At 36.9% G+C, this 22,156-nt stretch overlaps 1 protein-coding gene across 1 annotated transcript; it reads left to right on the top strand.

The window, feature by feature from the left end:
- On the top strand, window positions 1-6,982 carry LOC135157357 (DNA excision repair protein ERCC-6-like). Its single transcript, XM_064112598.1, has 4 exons — window positions 1-76; window positions 1,367-1,559; window positions 2,075-2,223; window positions 6,852-6,982. The coding sequence occupies exons 1-4, from the start codon at window positions 1-3 to the stop codon at window positions 6,980-6,982; spliced, it is 549 nt and encodes a 182-aa protein (XP_063968668.1).
- The last annotated feature ends 15,174 nt before the right edge of the window (window positions 6,983-22,156 follow it).

The raw sequence follows: 22,156 nt of genomic DNA, 5'->3' as shown, positions 1-22,156 counted from the left end.
ATGGCGGCCGTTCCTTTGAAGAGAAGGGAACGTTGGGCAGGAAAGCCGAAGCGAAAACCCGGATGCAGTAAAGACGGTATAGAACGGTGCATGGACTTTTGACAAGCTCCCTTAATATCCTACATAGATTGAATCCTGTATAGTGATTGGTTGAAATAGCATCATGTCACCAAATATATTTCAACTATGATGTTCTGTGACGTCAGACCTCGATATATTTTTGCTATACCAATATTCTGACGTCATTATTTCAGAAAACTGGATATTTAGCTAAACTCTCGGGCGCACCGGCCAGCGAGCTCTCTCTCCCAGGCAAGTCCTGTGATGCGTCGGCGCAGGCACTAATCTGCGTTCCGCTGAGCGCGGTGGCTCGGAGAAAAGTAGATAATTCAACGCAAGTAACCGGACATTGGAAGCTCAGCGCATCAATTTTGGTTAAAAATTATTAAGAGTAGGATATAAAACAAATATATCAGGCGTTTAATTCGAAAGCATAGTGGAAAATACTTATCCTCGGACTGGCAAAACTATTTTCCCTCGGGGCTTCGCCCCTCGGGAAAAATAGTAATTGCAAGACCAACCTCGGATAAATAATTCCACTATACTTTCTCAAAGCCTGATTTATTTGTTAAATATATGCGGTAAAAAGGCGTCATTTATCAATCTGCATAAACCATGGGTTCGACCGATGGTCGAATTTTGGGTCTGCATGCACTTACAAAATGTTGCTTAATTTCGAAACTGCGTACCCGGGGGTCGCAATTTTGGTTTCAAAAGTTGCGCGAGACTTGAAAGTAAAAAGTCAGCGCGCAACGCGACCACAAATCTTTGCGCGGCGGATTTACCGCGAAAAATGTCTTTATAGGTCTCACGCGCGTAAAACATTCCCCATAGACTTGTGTGTTAAAATGGCACTTAAGAAAAATTCATAAAAAATAAATGTGAAATTAGAGGGTCGAATGTTTACTACCTTTGGATAGGATATATATCTGACATTCCATATCTGACCAGAGAAGGGTATCGTAGCCAGCTCATTTTAAAAATAAATCGCCATTTATGAAGATAACTATGATGGGATCAAATTCATCAACTGAAACAGTAAAATAGCCCCAATCTTCCGCCAGTCAAAAAATAGTTCCAAATCATTGATATATCTTCCCAATTTGGGCAAAGGAAGTTCAGTAGTTACCATTTCTAGAATCAGTGTTAGATTTTGAATCATATTCATACACTTTTGTCAATCAGCAATATCAAATAAAAAAAAATCGAATGGGTTGGGTCGAACGAATATCTTTAGCCCTCCTGATGTAATTAGGCTCATGGCACCTATAGGGTTAAGTGGCTTGTTGTGGCTTTTTATGTGTAGTTGATCCACACTGGAACCCATCCACAGACAACCAGGCAGTGTGCAGAGCCTATCGTATTGGCCAGACCAAGTCAGTGATAGTCTATCGGCTAATCACCTGCGGGACGATAGAAGAGAAGATCTACCGTCGACAGGTCTTCAAGGAATCTCTTATCAAGCAAACAATGGGCAATTCTGAGGAAGATACATACAGGTAATAGCTGGATATTATATAGCACTTTTTTATATTCTTTGGCTTTAAAGTGGCTTCTTGTGGTTTTAAATAGTACTACTATGGAAAAGAAGATCTGCCATAGACAGACTTCAAGAATTCTGATAAAGATACATACAGGTAATAGCTAGACTTATTACATCACTTTCGATTGATATGAATACGTATAAATTAGACAAAATTGGCTAAATGCAACTAGACAATTGAACTTCTATTGAACTTTCTATTGATATGACATGAGTACATACAAATTAGACAAAATTGGCTAAATTCCGATTAGACAATAATTGAGCTTCTTTTGAACTTTTATTAAACTTTCTATTGATATGATATGAATACGTATAAATTAGACAAAATTGGCAAAATTGCAATTAGACAATTGAGCTTCTATTGAACTTCTACTAAACGTTTTATCGATATGACATGAATACGTATAAATTAGACCAAAAAAAATTGCTAATTTGCAAGTAGACAATTGAACCTTCTTTCTGTTCTAGGTATTTCACCAGCCAAGAGCTACGACACTTGTTTAAGCTTGAAGACACCGAGATATCTGTTACACAGAAACAGCTGGAAGGTCTCCATGCATGGCAAAGAAAGTCTTCGAGAGAACTAGATCAACACATTGCATTCCTGAAACCAATAGGTAACTAATAATGCCTGTTACATGTACATGTATAAGATGACGAAGAGTAACTTTCCACCTGGGTCCCGTCTTACAAAGAAGTTGTGACTGATACAGTTAACAAAACCTATATGGAAATTTATCTATTTTTAATACAGACAATTGGCACAGCATCTCTTTGGAAACACAGATGAAACCCTGAATTGCCAAAGCCAACTATGCATGTATATCAATAGAAAACATTTTGAACAAACATGCGATTTAAATGTTGATATTTCACCAGACGGCTGTATTAGGTGATTTGCGCCGAGACGATTTTGTGACCACTGGTAAAGCATTTCGGGATTGAATATGACCACCTTATTTTCTCTGAGCTCTTCGCTGAACCCATCATAAGGTTAATCAAGTATTACTGAACATTCTGCCTGAGTTTCAGGTCACATGACTAAGGTAAAAAGGTCATTTAGGGTCAATGAACTTAGACCATGTTGGGGGAATCAACATCAAAATCTTAACCTAAGGTTAAGTTATTGAAATGTCATCATAACTTAGAAATATATGGACCTAGTTCATGAAACTTAAAAATTAGGTTATTCAAGTATTACTTATCATCCTGCCTGAGTTTCACGTCACATGACTAAGGTCAAAGCTTATTTAGGGTCAATGAACATTGGCCAAATTGGGGTATCTGTTGAATTACCATCATGACTTTGAAAGTTTATGAATCTAATTCATGAAACTTTGCCATAAGAGTAATCAAGTATCTTTGAACATCCCGTCCGAGTTTCCGGTCACATGACCAAGGTCAAAGGTCATTTAAGGTCAATGAAGTTTGGCCATGTTATGGGTTTTTGTTGAATTACCATGATATATCTGTAAGTGTATTTGTCTAGTTCATAAAACGTGGACATAAGAGTAACCAAGTATCACTGAACATCTTGTGCGAGTTTCAGGTCACATGACTAAGGTCAAAGGTCAATGGACTTTGGCCATGTTGGGGGTATTTGTTGAATTACCATTATAACTCTGTATATTGGTCTAGTTCATAAAACTTGGATATAAGAGTCATTAAGTATCACTGAACATCTCATGCGAGTTTCAGATCACATGACCAAAGTCAAAGGTCATTTAAGGTCATTGAACTTTGGCCATTTTAGAGGTACATGTAATTATTAGATTGCTGTTATAACTTTCAAAATTTATAGATATATTGTATAAAATGTGGAAATAGCGGTAAACAAGTATCACTGACAAATTTTAGGTCACATGATCAAGGTCAAATGTTAATGAACGTAGTATTGTATCATTATATGAATGGTGTTTTTTAAGGAATAATTATTTTATAGTAGTTTTCAAAGTCAGCACTGCTGCTACATGTATATTGAATCGCGTGATGCAGCTGAGACAGCCAGAGGCATTCCACTTGTTAAACCATGGAGCTATTAACAAACTATCAGTGTCCAAAGTGTTGCGAGTTGGCCTGAAAATCGCCTAAAATGCGCCGAAAACATGCAAAAGTCTAATAATACTGTCTAATAAGGGAATGGTTCCGTAGTTCTGCTCCCAAACACTAAACATCCATGTCATTTTCCTCATACTCTGCATATTTATGGAGGGATATATTCTGAAGGCGTTAACACATTGAAAATATGGGGTCCATGAGCTCGTTTTTAAACTATCAGCATGATCAGTGTCCAAAGTGTTGCGAATTAGCTTATAACAGTCTAAAATGCGCCTAAATCGGACCAAAGTCTTATACCGTCCAAAATGTCTAAAATACGAATGGTTCGAAGTTCTGCTCCCAAGCATTCAAAATCCATGTCTCTTTCCTCGGTCTTTTCAGATATGTAGAGGAATATATTTTGAAGACGTTAAAATATTAAGAATATGGGGTCCATTCGCTCGTTTTTAAACTATCAGTGTCCAAAATGTTGCGAATTGGCTTGAAACGGTCTAAAATGCGCCTAAAACGGGCAAGTATAATACTGTCAAAAATGTCTAAAATACGAATGGTTCGTTAGTTCTGCTTCTAAACATTCAAAATCCATGTCACTTTCATCATACTCTCCAGATTTGTAGAGGAATATATTCTGAAGACGTTAAAACATTAAAAATATGTGCTCCATGGGCTCGTTTTCAAAATATAGGTGCCCAAAGTAATGCGAGTTGACTTGAAAACAGCCCAAAATGCACCAAAACCAATCAAAAGTCTGATAATACCGTCTAAATTGCGAATGGTTTATGGTTCCGTAGTTTTGCTCCCAAACATTGAAAATCCATGTTATTTTCATGATACTTTGCACATTGATACTTGAGCACCTGAATAATCCAAATATGCAAAAAGTAACATGGGTTCATGTGCTTGAGTTTTTGTTATAGAGCTTCAAAGTTCATCCAAATGGATGTTCTTACGAATTGGGCATTCAAAAGAATTTGGCATTTTTAGACCTCACGAGATCACAACAGTCAGTTTAAAGCTCCATTACTCAGTCAAAATCTATGAAAATTTTATCAAAATTTCGCAATATAATGAATAATTGTATCCTTAAGATGGATAATCTATTCATATCGCTATTATTGTTTTTTCTTTTAAGTCTAACAACACTCTCAGTTCTTAGAACTTGCGCGAAAGATACCAAAAACTCAACCTCAAAATTGTGAAATTTCAATAACAAACTTGAGAAGTACAATAAATGCTGCGCTTTATTGAAAGCCCATGTCATTTTCACCAAACTTTGCAAAAGATGTATATAGAGGAAGGTATACCTAAGAGGTGCAAACATGAAAAAATATGAGTTTATATGGTTGTTTTCAAACTATCATCTCTGGCACTTTTATGAGCAAATGTACATTTTAAAACACTCCATAACGCGCCAAAAGCTTTGTATCTATGTGAGGAAAAATTCCAAACCACTCTACCATTTATTCAAACTCGGGGTCATATTCGTCATACTTAGCAGCACTACAGAGTAAAGTATTTTGAAATTGTAGAGGGATTAAAAAATGGACCGTGGAATAATTCCAGTTTATTAACTTCATAAAATAACACACTGGGGAGCGTTTCATCAATATTTTCATCCGACAAGTTGTCAGATCTGACATCTTTCTCTGATGTTGATTGGCCGAGAGGCACTGTTCCTATGGTAACTGTCGGATAAAATGGGACTTGTCGGACAAAACGCCGACAAGTCCTTTCATGAAACGCCCCCCGGATCTGCAGTTAGTGCAGAATAGATAAGGAGAAAAATCAGCTCGTACCTACAGCTGATTAATCACCTGTTCATCCTTTGTGACGTCAGCGCGCAGAGTGTAAAATATGTGCAGATCATGATGCGCACAAACATAACTGTGGAACAACTTTAAGTGAAACTCTAAGTCATACTTAAGTCTTTGTGAAACACCCCCTTGGTCTTTCTCTGCTTCAGCACCTTCTCTCTGGAATAATTTTGAATAAATTTGAATTTAAGAATTATGCCATCACTGGAGACCTTCAAATCTTATCTGAAGTCTTATCTTTTCTAGCAGTATTAGTTAATGGCACTTTGACACTCATCCAAACTTTTTCATTCTTTTCTTGTGCGCCTCGGAAGATAATAATACTAAATAGATGGCGCTATATAAATGCCTATTATTAATTAATTGTTTAATCTGTGAACTCCCATTGGTACAGTTATCTGACTATTAATAATGATCATGTATAAGGTATTTTGTATTTCAGTCATATCCACCTTGTTAGGTGCTTATAAAGGTACTCCTATATTATCCCAGCTAAATTAAACCACACTACCGATTAATCATTCTGAGTGCCTGTTTCATAAAGCTGTTCGTAATTTTAGAGCAACTTTGAGAACTACTGGTGATCCTTTCTAATGCGCTATACCATTGTCAATGAAAATGTTGGTGTATACCATTCACCACAATAAATGTTCAACAGTCGTTCTTAAAGTCACTCTTAATTTACGAACAGCTTTTATAAAACACCAACCTGTGCTCATGGCCTTTGAAGAACTCCTTCCTGCTGGTACCTATTTACCACACCTGGGTTGAGTGCAGCACATTGTGGGTCAATTTCTTCCCAAAGGAAATTACGCCATGGCTGGGATCCGAACCCACGAACCTCCGTTTCAAAGTCCGGAGACTATCCACTGGGCCACAACACTCCCTATACTGGTAAATGTCGGATAAAACAAACTGTTAACATCTCACAAATCCTTTCAAAAAAAGCCCAATTCTTATACAGGTGTTAGTTGTGAGACACACCTCTTGACCCCCGGGATTTTGCATCATTGTCCTTATGTGAATGTACATATTTGGTACATGACGCACCCTTAGTCAGTAAAAGTTACTCACCATTTATCAACATTGACACATCTCAGACGCAAATTTTAATTTGACACACTCACAGTACTTGACTAACCATTGACGAACATAAGGGTCATAAACATGACTGACCTTTTGCTTCCTTGACAGTACTTTGAGTCATCAGTATTAAAGCAGACATGGCTCGCCCATGTCGCACTACTCCTAGCATGCCCAGAGGTCAAGAATTTTGCCATACAACTGACAGCTGCATTATACTCTCATTTTGAACCCCCCCCCCCCCCCTGAAGAAAGAAATCACATTATTAATGCCCTTTCCCCTATTTCAGTGAGCGGAATCAGCGATCATGATCTCCTCTTTTCGTTGGATTGCAAAACCTTGATGGCAAAGTTCGCCGAGTATGACGCAAAGGTAAGCGTGAATGGGATTCATAGTTTTAATGTTGGTGCTTGTGCTTAGGTACTTTGTCAAGTCTGTGTCGCACCTTTGAGCAGGAATGCTGCTCTAAATGCATTGTGGCTCGTACTCTGAAGTCAAGGCCCCGTCTTATAAAGAGTTACGATTGATCCAATTAATCGTAACTCTATGAAAATCCATCAGTGTCACCATTTTTTCTACAGGTAATTTACACAATGTCCTTAGTAAACAAAGAGAAGCACAGTGAATTTTCAAGAAAACATTTAATGCAGGATTTCACATCATAGTTAAAAAATATTTTGAACCAACATGCATAACATATGTTGAAGTTGCTGGCCGTCCATAGTTGTGATTGATCAATCGCAACTTTTTGTAAAACAGGGCCCAGGTCTTACTTTGACCACGGTCTAAATCTCAGCTACCATTATGGGTTGCCAAAATTAAAAATATTCTGTGTTTATTGTATATTTCTTATGTTTACTATTTTGTCTCCTTTAACTGTCATAATGAAGAAAAATACTTCACTTAGCATTCCCAGACAATTCTGAACAATGTGGGTGTCATATGAGTTAATAAATGGAATGTACTGTGAGGAATTTGTGCCCCAATTGTCTGTTCATGGTTAAACCACAACTTGAAACCAGGGTTTGATTTAAACCTGAGTTCAGAATACGGGCCTACGTGTCTTTCCATGCATAGCAGCTTCCTGCATTCCCCATTGTTTTGTCAATGATTAAGGCAGATACGAACCAATAGTGCCATCTCGAGTCCTCAACTACTCAAACCTGGCCAGTTTCCTGACCCATAATGCCAATGTAGTCTAGTAATATAGACCCACTTGAATGATAACATGCTCGTTAACTACTTAATACATTTATACCGCAATAATTATGTTACCAAGTAGCAAAATAATTACTTTTTCTCTCAAAACATTTTAGTTTCTCTATACAATTAATGCAATTATAGGTCAATTTATTCTCTGTAGTATTATTAGATATGTGGAAACATATATTTTTAGACTATATATCTATAACACACAGTCAATGAGAGACCACACACAGTTCACTCCCCCTTTAAATGTGAGAATTGGTAATGAATGGTTGTCTGCGGGATTCCTGCACGAAAGACCCGACTCTAACTTCTGTCATGGTACCTTAGAGTGGCTGCCTAATATTTTAATACTAATAATGGTCTTTATTGATACATCAAAAAACATTCGTTGCAGCCAAAGGCTGAATTGAAAACGTTAGTACAAGGTAAAAAAAGACACATAAATTGACAAAAAACGCAAATATACAAACAAGTTATATATAATGTATGGATTAAAAAAATACATATGAAACAGTCAGTCAATACACAGTAAAGAGTGAACTCCATTCGACCATGCAAAGGTAACAAGAAACATAAATGAGTGGCGATATCGAATTTGGTTGGTAAAAAATCACTTAGTTACTATGGGCTTATTATATTCACTCGCGTTCGTAATCACTCGCGTCGCGTTGGTAATCACACGCGTTTTTTATTTTTGGCGATTTTTTTTCTAACGGTGTCTTCAATTGGACAAACACGCTGGGAAAATAAAATGAAATTGAAATTCGAGTTTCGTTTTAAGCCGGCAAGTGCCTTAAATAAGATGTACTCGACTACTGTTTTAACATAACAAACAAGCAAATCAGCCATGTGGCTCAACTAACTTAGAATAGATCCGGACTTCTACTGTGTCTTATACGAGGACTCCGAGTCGGAACTTGCCATATCTGCCACATCGATATTACATCGTATCATTCCCATATGCGGACATGCCTGCATGCAATGGCCCCAAGGCGGCCGGACCCGGCCGCGGTCGGACACGACGTGCATCGGTAGCATGGAGCAAGCTCACGTGAGTCGAGCTGAGTTAGATCCCACGTTACATATGAGGCGCCGATTGTACCAATATTATATAGAACAATTATTTGTTACATAATCATTATTCATTAAATAATAACTATTATTTATATATAATTTACATTCTATTTGTAAATAATTACTATTATATAAAATAACATTTCTAATTATTTATATATAATTCCAAGTAATACTTCATTATTTGTAAATAATAATAGTTCGACATTCTATTATTTATAAATAATGATTATTTGTTTTTCATTATTTATAAATACTGATTATTTCTTTTTCTATTATTTATGAATACTGATTATTTGTTTTTCATTATTTATAAATAATGATTATTTGTTTTTCATTATTTATAAATAATGATTATTTGTTTTTCATTATTTATAAATAATGGTTATTTGTATATAAATAACGATTATTTGTATATAATGGCAAACTGTAAAAATCGTTTATAAATAATGATTATTTATAAATAACGGGATATTCAAACAAAAATGTTATTTATAAATAATGAAACACGATGAACTTTCATTATTTATAAATAAAGAAATGTGCACTGGCATTGTTAATAGATAATTATCATTTACAAATAATAGAAAACTCGACCAACTTATTTATAAATAGTAAAAAAACGAATTGCAATTATTAATAAATAATTAATTAATAAATAATGAAGTATGCAGTGTCATTATTTATAAATGATGAAACACAAAAATTATTATTTATAGATAATGAAAAACATTAATCATTATTTATAAATAATGGAATGTCGAACTATTATTATTTATATATAAATAATTAGAAATGTTATTTTATAGAATAGTAATTATTTACAAATAGAATGTAAATTATATATAAATAATAATTATTTAATGAATAATGATTATATAACAAATAATTGTTCTATATAATATTGGTACAATCGGCGCCTCATATATAACGTGGGATCTAACTCAGCTCGACTCACGTTAGCTTGCTCCATGCTACCGATGCACGTCGTGTCCGACCGCGGCCGGGTCCGGCCGCCTTGGGGCCATTGCATGCAGGCATGTCCGCATATGGGAATGATACGATGTAATATCGGTGTGGTAGATATGGCAAGTTCCGACTCGGAGTCCTCGTATAAGACACAGTAGAAGTCCGGATCTATTCTAGTTAGTTGAGCCACATGGCTGATTTGCTTGTTTGTTATGTTAAAACAGTAGTGGAGTACATTTTATTTTAAGGCACTTAATTTTCGGCTTAAAACGAAACTCGAATTTCAATTTCATTTTATTTTCCCTGCATGGCTGTCCCATTGAAGACACCGTTAAAAAAAAATCGCACCGAAATAAAAAAAAAAATCGCCAAAAATTCAAAACGCGAGTGATTACGAACCCGCACGCGACGCGAGTGATTATAAACTGCCGTATTTAACACGTGTGGAACGGAAACAGTAAGAACAACAGGAGATGAGAAATGCTTAACAATTGGCATAATCATTGAGTAGCTTTGTGGATTATCAAATTATAAAGAGAACAATATATCGGTGTAAATGAACAAAAAGGCGGTTAACAAAGTCGAAAGGAGCACTGAAACATAGTATAGATTTTGAACATGCTTCAAAGTTTTAACGAAAGTACAAGTTTGCCCGGGCAACAAGCCGACCCGAACGAAAAGAAAACCGAAATAAGCATGGCACTTTACACTTTACACTCTAGCCGATCTACCTCTATCATGTCTATTCATTCAAATCAACCTACAGTCGGCGCGGACTTGGCTTACAAGAAGAGAAAATGGATAGGGAGAATGGAGAAACAGAACATTGGAAGAAAGAAAAAGAAATGTATAGGAAAGAGGAAGGGAAAGTAAAGATAGATGCAATGCCAACAATGTTCAATTTTACATATAACGAGTACAACATGCTATTAAAAAAAACCTTTACAAATGTAAGAGATAAAGTTGCAACGCTTCTCTCGTGTTTTACTTCAATGTAATTGCGCTACATGATTGCACTTAATACTGGATGTGTATGACACAAATCATTCAAATATCAATTCTACCATGCATAACTGTACTTCATAATAACATTTCTCAAGTGTTTTGTGTACTGCAAGAGAGATGAAGAAGGAAAAATGAATGAGGGAAAGGGAGAAAGAAAAGAGATGGGAGAATATAGTATCGAGACAATGAAGATAGACATGATAAGGGGATAACAGAGAGAAGAGGTGGTAAATGAAGATGAGAGAAAGAGGGAGGGTATGAGAAGAAAGATAGGGAAGGAGAGAAAGTGAGAAAATAAGGAAAGGAAGAGTAAAACTTGATGACAACACTATACGTGTACATGTCTCACACATTTCAATTAAACAGCTTCTTTATAACAATAACATGGGAATCCCAGCAAAGAGGGGGAAAATCTAGTGGAAGATAAAAAGAGAAAAGAGAAGGAGAGGGGTGACACAGGAAAAATAGGATAGTAAGAGGAGAGAAGAACGAGAGTGCAAGGTTTTTCCCGGCATCATTACAAGGCATTAAGTGACTCAATTAGGTATGGAATAGGATTTCTCCTGTACCTTTCTGTTCTACATCTCACCACTGGGTACTGTACTGTACTTTTTAAGGCTGAAGAGTACCTATTCTGGTGGGGTGCTGGGAGCCAGTCCCTGAACTGAGTTGACTTTAACAAGGACCCTGCAAATCTGCATCATAAATCATGCCTGCGAGTTTCAAGAGACTGCAGTTGTGTTAGCTGCAAAGCATTGGGATACGACACATAACGTTCACCTAATATTATCCCTTGGCTCGTTTTTGTACTCTTTGAATTTGGAGGGCCTGTTTTTTATTGAGGCCAGGATGTCAAGCTGGAACAGCCTATTCTGCGGTAGTGAAGTGGACGTGGCCGTGGAGCCAGAACGAACATCGCTTGAAGTCATGGAAGTTGAGGTAGTTGTCCCCGATCTTGCCCTTATTTCTTGGCAAAGAGGGCTTCGTGAAACAATTAGCAGACAAGTAGAAGTATAGCTCACTATCTCCGATTTAGTCGAGAACTTAGACTTACGACGGTGTTGAGAAACGGGCCCCTTGGCCTGGCTACAAACACCCTCACCGCCGCCATCATAGCCGGCAGTCGGCCGTCCCCGGCCGCGCACACCGCAGATCAGCGCCCATCGCCCGCCCGATGAGCGAGCGAGATCGGGAACAAGGCCAAGGCATGCCAGTGGCAGTGGTAGTGGCCGTAAGTCGAAATCTAAGTGCATGTCGCGCCAAACTACGAAAAGAAAATGGATGTACTTACTGTTTAGCCTATTGCGTGAATGTCTTTGAAGTCTTTGTCCGAATCTTATCCGTATTTTGTTAGTTTTTGTTGAATTATTGACGGCTTTCTTCCAGCTTCGGGTTCAGCTGTAGCTAGCTGAGTGGTAACGATTTTTTTTTCAAATAAATTGGCGGAACCGGAAATACATGTACGTACCATATACGCATGCAAAGCTAGTTAGCTGCAATCCGTGCGTTCTTATTTATTTTTTACAAACACACATTTATCATGTCTAGCGATCGAAGGAAAGTAGTTCCCTTTATAATTTTCAATTAGTAAAAGAAAATAAACTTAGATCAAGTGCTGGCAGGGTATTTTGATAAGGGGTGGGGGAGCAAGACAAGCAAATATAGTGATAGCATTTTGAAGCGAAACAAGTAAAAAAGATAGTCTAAATCAAACTTTGAAAAGGAGGAAAAAGTAACCTGACATTGTGACACTTTAAAGAAAATAGTTTGAAAATATACAAACTTGTCACAAATTGAAAAAAAAATGGCATCATGATGCAAAATAAGAACAGTTGAAAAATAGATACAAGATCGTACTTGCAATAAAAAAATAGATACAAAATAGCCTCGCATCATGACAATAGATAAGAAAAATTGATTGAAAATATACAAATTTATTTGATTTTAAAAGAAATATATATATAAAACAGCCTTGCTAACATGGCAAGGTTGCAAAGATATAAAGCAAAAAAAAGGCCTAAAAATAGAAAATAAATATCCTATTTTTAGTTTATTTCACCTGTACAAATAGCAAACAAATAGTCTGTGAGTTATAAATAGGAGATTTCATTTCTAAAAATAGTAAGAAAATAGTCCCTTTTTACTAAAAAAATATTTTTATAAATATATAGAAAAAAGGAAAAATATATCTTCTCGCAACAAAGACTCTAGGGGCCGGTATCGTATTAAACATGTAAAACAAAAATCCCAGATGGCATTCTAACTGAGATTCATTATTTTTCATTAACATTCAAAGCTGAATTTTCTCGGATGTTTATTGTTATTTGATGAACCTTAAAGGGAAGGTCCGCGCTGAAATATTTGTTTATAAATAAAAAGAGTAAAATTCACAAAGCAAAAAGATGACAATTTTATCAATATCAGATAACAAATAACGAAGTTATTGAATTTTAAATTTTATCAATATTTTGTGAAAACAGATATGTGCACATCGTCATGTATATTCATTAGGTGGGCTGATGATGTGACATCCCTATTTTCCTTATGTTATTACATGAAATTAGAATTGTTTCATTTTTTCAATACATGTGTAAATGATATGTCTCCATTGTGATGAAATAAGTTGCTGCATTAAATAACCAATACACTTTATTAGTTGACAATCCAATTGTTTAAGTTCTTGCTAGAAATATGTTAAATAAACCTAACTTCATATAATATACAAAAGAACAAGTGGGGATATGACATCATCAGCCCACCTAATGAATACTCATGAAGACATGCCTAGAACTGTTTCACCAGAATAATGCAAATATTTAAAATTCAATCACTTCGTTATTTGTCATCCGATTTTGATCAATTTTTCAGCATTTTGCTTTGTGAATTTTACTCTATTTATTGAGATATAAATATTTCTAACCTAGACACTCCCTTTAATTCTGTTTTTGTATCGTTAGAAAGAGATGGATGAATTAAGTAGAATAATATATGTTCATGTTTATGTTTTTGTAAACCCGGCCTCCTCGCATGCAACTTGCTCGCAACCAAGCACTAAGGGTGTAAGGTGTGTCCTGTTTATTTTAACACCCTCTTAAATGTCACTTTTTTATTCTTTATTCTGTTTTTTTTTTGATGAAAAATAAGTGGCGAACAAACAAAACAAAAGATAATTGAAATTTAAAAGAGCGCATATAAAAGGGAAATCACCCTGAAAACCCTCAAAAATTGCTCATTTAGGGGTCAATTTTTCAATATTTTTCAGTTCGCGCTTGCTCCTATATAGTTTTCTTTGATCTAGTACATGGTACCCATTCTTGTAGAAATAGAAGCAATGAAACTTGAAACTTCAGTCTCAGTAGGCCTACTACAACCACCCCCACCCCCTCGCTAACATAAGCCTACACAAAGTGGGACTTAGTTGAGGGCCATGGACCCCACAAAAGATAAATCCCTCACAGAAAATAAAACTTTTTTTTAGTCTGTGGTACAAACAGGGCTACCATGCAAGTACTGAAGGAAACTAAAATTTTCAGGTACCACAGAAAATACTACAGAACGTTGTGATACAGTTTCAGTCATATTTCTGGGGTCAAACAGGGCTGCCTGAGAAGTACCGCAGAAAATGTTTTAAGTACAGCAGGAATTTTTAAATCTGCATGTAAGTATCACAGGGTTGCCATATAATTTTAGAAGTGCCTTTAAGGAGTACTGAAAAAATCATGTACCACAGAAGTATCACAGGGTTGCCATAGAAGTGCCTATGTAGTACTGCAGGAATTACATTCTAAAATTATCATGTACCACAGAAGTATCGCAGCTGGGTTGCCATATGAAGTACTGCAGGATATTTTGGAATTTACATGTACGATAGAAGTATGACAGAACTATCACAGAGTGATACCACAGAACGTCTATCGACATTCTATGGTACCGTCATGTACAACAAAAGTATCACACATGTACAACAGAGTACCACTAAAGTACTGCAGGAATTTTTTGTAAGGGGGTGACAGGTTATCGACTGACTGGACGATGTGAGCGATTAATTGTTCTTCACTTCCACTATTTGGAGGAGAATACACGACAGCTATGTAGTGGGAGGCAACGGGGACGTAATTGCACCCGGGTGATTTCAAGTTCATCAGGAGAACAGCAATGACTATCAGGGGAAGGGTTAAGCTCATCCCTTATTGTCAAAGATACCCCTCCCCCTCTCCGTCTGGTGCGACATTATGAGAAATGTGAGTATCCTTGGACTGAAATATAATCCAAAGTATCTGACGTCAACCATGATTCAGTCACAGCACACACATCAATGTCATTATCTCTAAGAAATCCGTCAAGCTCAAATTATTGTTCATGGACCTCGGGTTACTCATGAAGAAGTGTGGTAAATTGTAGCTTACCCTGCATGGTTTGAGGTCTCTGCCAACTTGAACAAGATTCCGATGGTCTGCGGTTTCTTTTATTTTTGTCAAAACAGGAACATGTCGGTTTGTGATACGGATATCATAGGGACAGTGATTTTCCGCGATCGCGAAAAACGGATGGAATTCACGGAAAGGGCCTTTTGAAACGGAAAGTGGCATTCCAAACGGAAAATCACGGAAAACATATTTTTCCTCAAAATACAAAGAACAGCAACATAAATTACTCAAAATTTCAACAAAATATGAACAATAAATGGCCACAAAACCACAAAAAACACGATCTCAATTCGCTACAATCATGACAATTCACACATCGTGACTGCACTCGATATCATCACACTCGATCGTACCCCGAGCCGTACCCGGCCCGCCGGCCGGGCGCTGGGTTGGGCTTCAGATGCACATGCACACAGTTCAAACAACATGGTCGTGTGTTGCTGCCCTCTACGTTCGAAGATGTAACAGCACGATATCGAGGTCTTAAAGTCCAAAATGGCGGATAGGCGAAAGTCGTTGACTGATGATAAATCGCGATGCGAACAACGAAAAGTGCTCTAGTTTTTCATTTTTGTGACCACCGAGCGGCAACTACCTGAGTTTTTGCTTGATGGTGGGAAAATATGATAGGAATGTACACCCCCTCAGATCTAGCTGCTTAGAGGACATCAAAGCCTGGTCACATGATAACAAACTCTGTCTTAACGAAAGCAAGTCTGAAATGATCCACATCTCCTCCAAATTTAGAAACACAGAGTCCTTCCCAATGCTCTCAACCACAAGTAGCACTAGCGATAGTATTTTGATGTGTAATGAGTTGGTAAGGGATCTTGGGGTGACAATTGACAAGAATCTCACATTTCAACAGCATGTTAAGAATATTTGTAAGTCTGCCTCCTTTGGTATTTTTAAGATTGGAAAAATGAGGAGGCTACTCGACCAACCCACAACTGCTAAACTTACCCATGCTTTTGTATCTTCCCACATTGATTACTGCAATTCTGCTCTTTCTGGTATCCCACTGTCACATTTACGCCCACTTCAAAGAATTCAAAATAGTGCTGCAAGGCTTGTTACTCTTTCAAGAAAATCTGAACATGTTACACCTATTCTGAAATCACTTCATTGGCTTCCAATACGCCAACGCATCATTTTCAAAGTTCTTCTCATGACGTATAAAATAATCAATGGCCTAGCTCCTGAATACCTCTCTACTCTCATTTCTCTCCGCTCTTCTAGCTCACTCAGACCACTTCGTTCTTCAACAACCTTGCAGCTTACTTTAGGACCACGTACAAATACCAGTTATGGGGATCGAGCCTTTTCCGTTTTCGCTCCAATCCAGTGGAATAAATTACCATCTTACATCCATAATGCCAACTCCCTTGATCAATTTAAGACCTTGCTAAAGACCCACCTTTTTAATGTATAGGTATCAGTTGTGGGTTGGTCTATATTGAGGTGCACATCTTAGTTGCATTTGTTTGTTTAAAATTTTGCTTTGAATATATCAAGGTTTTTTTTTTTTTTTCCCGGTAATTTAGTTGATTTAGGCAGAAAACTGAGCGCTTAGAAACACCTGTATTAAGCGCCCTACAAATGTTATAATTATTATTATTATTACACACAAACTCGTCAATCGTAAAACTTGCAAATTTTATAGCAATTTAAAAAATAAAGCAAAATATCATTTTATTTAGATCGAGCAAAGGCCAATCGGCTATCGCGGTTCATCCGCATTCGGAAAGGGGGATTCTCGCTGAACCAATCATATCGCTCGTAACATTTCATTTACGCTGTGTAAAAGTGAATGGTGACGGAGGACTAGCGCTAGCGTAGCTAGAGTAGAGACGTAATCAACTCGATCTCGAGTTGGTGATTTTTGTGGAAAGTTTTCTACTTACCGCTTATTTCATGATAATTATCCCAACAGACCTGCGTACGGTATAATGCATTTTCATACGAGCTTTTCAGCAAGGTTTAGGAGTGCTATCTTCAATGGCAAGAGCGGGGCAAGAGTTAAAGGAACGATCGGCGGGAGCCCGAATGAAAATATCGGAACCAAAACAAGCATTCACTTTTCTCTCGGCAATTAAAGCTTATCCCCCCCTCTCAAAATCTACCATCATATCCTTTGTCCCCCTCAAATTTTTACCAATAATAATAATATAGTCTCCCATTTCTGCCCTCCCCCTCCCCCTAGCTCTCTCGATCTGCCATCCTATCCTCAGTATGTGTGCATGCACCGCCCCCCCCCCCTTTGACGCCTCTTCCCTCTCTCTCTTTACCAATAATAATAATATAAAAAATCTCTCCATTTCAACCTCTTTCGATCGATCTGCCATCTTATCCTCTGCCCCCTCTCTTCATTCCTTTTTTGACACCCTCTTTCCCCTCTCGTCTCTTTACGAATAATTATGCTTCTCTCGGTATCACTCCATTTTATCCTCTCGTAAGCATTTTTTCATATTGCTGACTGGTCACACATGCAGACTTAACTCGGGGATTTATTTATTTATTTTTTTTTTTTTGGGGGGGGCTACTTTTTATGTCAGGACAAAAATCATTTTGTATTACAGTTAACGTTGGACCCTGTGAAAATCTACGGGGTTCCTTTTCAGTTCTCGAAAGATTTTGGGAGCATTTCGGGAGGTGAGCTCGCCCAGAGCCCTCAAGGAATTTTCCCATGAAATATTACACAAACAAAGTATATCCACACAGGTGCAAAATATGTCATATTTAAGATGTATATAATATTGATAAACTATTGTCCTTGCATGCATGTTACAAACATTCATGTAATACAGTACTTTTCACATTTTCCACCAGCTTCATTGAAGGAAAAAAAAGTTGTGACAAATTTCATTACATTTCAGAAAAGTTTCAAAATCCTTTTATCTTCAGTGCCTTGTGACACAAGAGTTAGTGATTAATCATGAAATTAGATCTGCAATCAATAATTTTTTTGCAAAAACATGTTGACCACTGATCCATAACTAATCAGAATAGCAATCATTAATCATAAAACTTTGTGTTAGAGGGCCCAGATGCCTCATATTCAAAACACCAAGAGCAGCTGGAATGTTGAGACTCAGCCCCCTGTCGCCCATGGATTTGGTGGCGTTACATAGACGACATTTTCTTCATCTGGACCAGGGATGAAGACAGCCTCCATACATTCATTGACCACATCAATTCCTTCCACAGGACCATCAAATTCACTTCTGATTTCTCCCAACAGGAAACCCACTTCCTTGATGTTACAGTCCAGAAAAAGTCTAATGGTATCACCACTACCCTATACTCTAAACCCACAGATACCCACCAGTACCTCCACTCATCCAGCTGCCACCCCCGTCACTGCAAAACCGGCATCGCTTACAGTCAAGCCCTCAGACTTCGCCGTATCTGCTCCGAGGACCCTGATTTTTCCTTCCATGCCAGGAATTTGCAGAAACATCTCTGTGCCAGGGGCCACGGGGCCAGGGCAGTCCAACTGGCAATTAACAAAGTTCGTTCTCTCCCCAGATCTGAAGTTCTCAAACCAAAAAGTGACAAGGAGACCACCGACAGAATACCGCTTGTGACCACCTTCCATCCCAATCTACCCCCTCTCCGCAAAATCCTGTTTGATAACCACCACATTTTACACACTTCTGATCGTCTCCAACAGGCCGTTCCCGATACTCCCCTTCTAGCATACCGACGCCCACCGAATCTCAGGGACCTCATTGTTCGTGCTGAAGTGCCCTCCCTCACTAACCATTCTTCTCCCATACAGCATGGCACCTTCAAATGCACCAGCAACAGGTGCATCATATGTGAAATACACCTTCACGAGGGCGATACTTTCACCAGCAACTCTACCAGCCTGTCTCACCAAATCAAGGGCAACATCACATGCACTGCCACTAACGTTGTATATCTCATCACTTGCAGAGTTTGTAGGGTACAATACATAGGGGAAACCAAGACCACACTCAAGAAACGATTCTACGGGCACAGATCCACCGTCAACACAGCAAAGCTGGACACTCCAGTTGGCCGCCATTTTAACCTCCCCAACCACTCCATCACTGACATGATGCTACAGGGCATCGAATCTTTAGGTACCCGTCCTGACTCAGTCCGTACTAGCAGGGAGAAGCTCTGGATGAGACGACTTCGCACCACCCAACCTCATGGCCTGAACATCCAAGAGGGGAACGACTGATTTTTTTTTTTCTTTTTTTTTTTCTTTCCTATCCACTTTCAATTTATATATACATATAATTTTTCCCCTCAGCTCTTTTGAATAGTTACATTATAGTTTCTTACTCTACTTTCCTCCCATATCTCATACAAGCTCAGCTCCAATTTTTCCTTCCTTATTCAGGCGATATAATAATTATTATATATATATATATATATATATATATATATATATATTTGTTTTTTCTCCACTCACCTCTTTTAGATTTACCACATTTGCTTATTTACATGTATACTATGGTTTCTTCATAATACATCCCCTCTCTTCTATATTTGCTTTTACCTTTTTAGGCAATTTGCTTCCTCATTTTCACATATACAGGTTATTTTTTTTATTTTTTTTTTTTTTTTTATTTTATTTTTTATTTTTTTTCCTACTATATAGTCTTATGTTTTTTTCCCGTCACACCTAGCGGATTACAATATCAGTTACACCATATGTGTATTCATATATTTTTTCATATACATTTCTTTTTTGGATATATTTATATACTTATCACTTATAGATACATATTTACACTTACCTTCTTCTCTTAGTTTGTTTAATGCTTTATCATACATACTTATATGTCTTTTGCACATTATCAGTTGTTCCCCATTCTTTTTCTTTTTTCCCCCACTCTTATGCACCAGTTTATTAAGCCTTTCTTTGTAACCTGTTTGACCCACCTCTCACTAATTCTCTTGTTTTTCATCCCATTATCACTGTTTTGTTCCAGATCCTGTTTGATGTTGCCTGCCTCATTATTTTAATCCCTCTTGGCTTGAGGTCTTTTACTGGCCTTACAAAATACACTAACTTCCCTTTGTGTCTGCCTACTCCTTTTCTTTCATCCCCTTCACTAACCTGATTGGTCTTCTCTACTCACTAATGCCCCTTTTGTCTCCTTGTTTCTAGTGTTGCTGTAGCTTGTTTGTGGTCTATATTATGGTTGTTCCACTTTATATGTTTGTCATTTTGCCTCCGACGAAGATTCTGCTAGGATCGAAAGCTTAGGCCCCTTTTTGACTTTCTAACTCAACATTTGTGTGTCATGCAGTGTTAACTGATTTTTTTTTCATTCATTTTGTAGCGTGATAAAATATACCATACTGCTATTAAAAAAGTTACATGTATCACAGTCAAAATTCCAAAATAAATTTCCAAGTTTCTTTCAAGGTTATATCCGAAGACCATAACTCAACAGCAGTAAACACTGATATTAAAATTTCTTATTTTAGTAAGAAGTATAATGGTTGTTGCATAACAGTACCTTATAGAATACTGCTTATTACTATGTACTACAGTCAAAATCCCCAAATGAATTTACAAGTTTCTTTAAAAGTTATATCTGAAGACCATAATTCAACAGCAGTAAACACTGATATTAACATTTCTTATTCAAGTATCACGGTTAAAGGAGTGTATCAGTTAACAAATCATCTTGTTAAGGTTAAAAGCATTTTCATTATATCACAGTGCATAAAGAAAAACACAAGTCGTACACAATAGAAAAAACAATATACATTATTTCTTGTAACATGATGATTGATTTACCTTGGCTGATACAAAGACATTTGAAAATATTGGCAACGTAAAAGTAAGAATTAAGAATGAACGTTACAGAAGTGCGATCAACACAGATACATATAATTGTCAAACACGATTATTTTTTATCAAAGGACATCAAGTTTGATACAAACCAGCGATAGACTAGCAGACATTTTCAATTAACTTGTTATCCTGCATGCTGGCAATTACCATATTCAATCAGAAAGAGGGGAAAAAATCTGAAAATTTTCATTCCATTCTCCATGCCATATGTTGTGCCACTCCTGAATAAAACTTAAAAGCTATTTAACATATACCTTCTAAATTGACATAATCAAATAAAAAAAAAATCATTATAAATAAATAATATGCCCAACTCTCTCGTCACATTTTCAAATTATAATCCATTCTGACTTATCATTTTACATTTTGGAGCATCTAGCTGTATCATGGATTATCAAGTACATGTACTTCAGATAGAAAGCTGATCTACAAGTGGAATGGACAAGTATAGATTTAGTTCAATAAGTATTTTGCAAGTAAGGAAATCTTCTCAAAATTGAAGCAAAAATTAAAAAGACTCTGATACATGTACACAAGAAGCTGAATATACAATGAATAAGAAATTCTAATAAAACAATTGATTATGAGTCACGTCCGAAGGTATTAGTGATAAACTTTGGGATATAAGACTTCCTTACCAAGCCTGAATCTTGCAGTACAAAGGTAATTTGGATACTTAGCCAATAAAGCTCAAAATACATACACTGCACAATAAATCCATAACTTTAGATTAATGTGTGTGCACGTTGGCACCTAAGCATGTATCTTTGCAAAATAACCCACATTTCTCAAATATCAATAAGAATTTATAAGCAAAATCAGCAAATCAAGAAAATAATAAAATTATGCATTTATGGTAAAAAATCAATTATGCCTTGGAAATATGACTTTTAAGAAATTAATATGATTGGTACTATGGTCCATGCATCTTTGAATACATTGGATAAAAGCCTACGACCCATTAAGTATACTGAAAAAGAGAAAGAACTCTTTTAGTATGTTGCCAGTAATTCAGAGACATGAATATGAAATAGGTGTTCATTTAATCACAATGTTTGGATGGCA

Source organism: Lytechinus pictus, chromosome 17 (genome assembly GCF_037042905.1).
Source record: "Lytechinus pictus isolate F3 Inbred chromosome 17, Lp3.0, whole genome shotgun sequence".
Taxonomy (NCBI): domain Eukaryota; kingdom Metazoa; phylum Echinodermata; class Echinoidea; order Temnopleuroida; family Toxopneustidae; genus Lytechinus; species Lytechinus pictus.
Note: the sequence above shows the minus strand (reverse complement) of the source record. Positions and strands in the feature narration are given on the sequence as shown.

Excerpts from the sequence above, each read along its gene's own strand:
- LOC135157357 (XM_064112598.1), top strand. The coding sequence starts at position 1 with ATGGCGGCCGTTCCTTTGAAGAGAAGGGAACGTTGGGCAGGAAAGCCG. Across the intron at positions 77-1,366 it reads ACCCGGATGCAGTAAAGACG|TTGATCCACACTGGAACCCA; the intron begins GTATAGAACGGT and ends TTTTATGTGTAG. Across the intron at positions 2,224-6,851 it reads TGCATTCCTGAAACCAATAG|TGAGCGGAATCAGCGATCAT; the intron begins GTAACTAATAAT and ends CCCCTATTTCAG.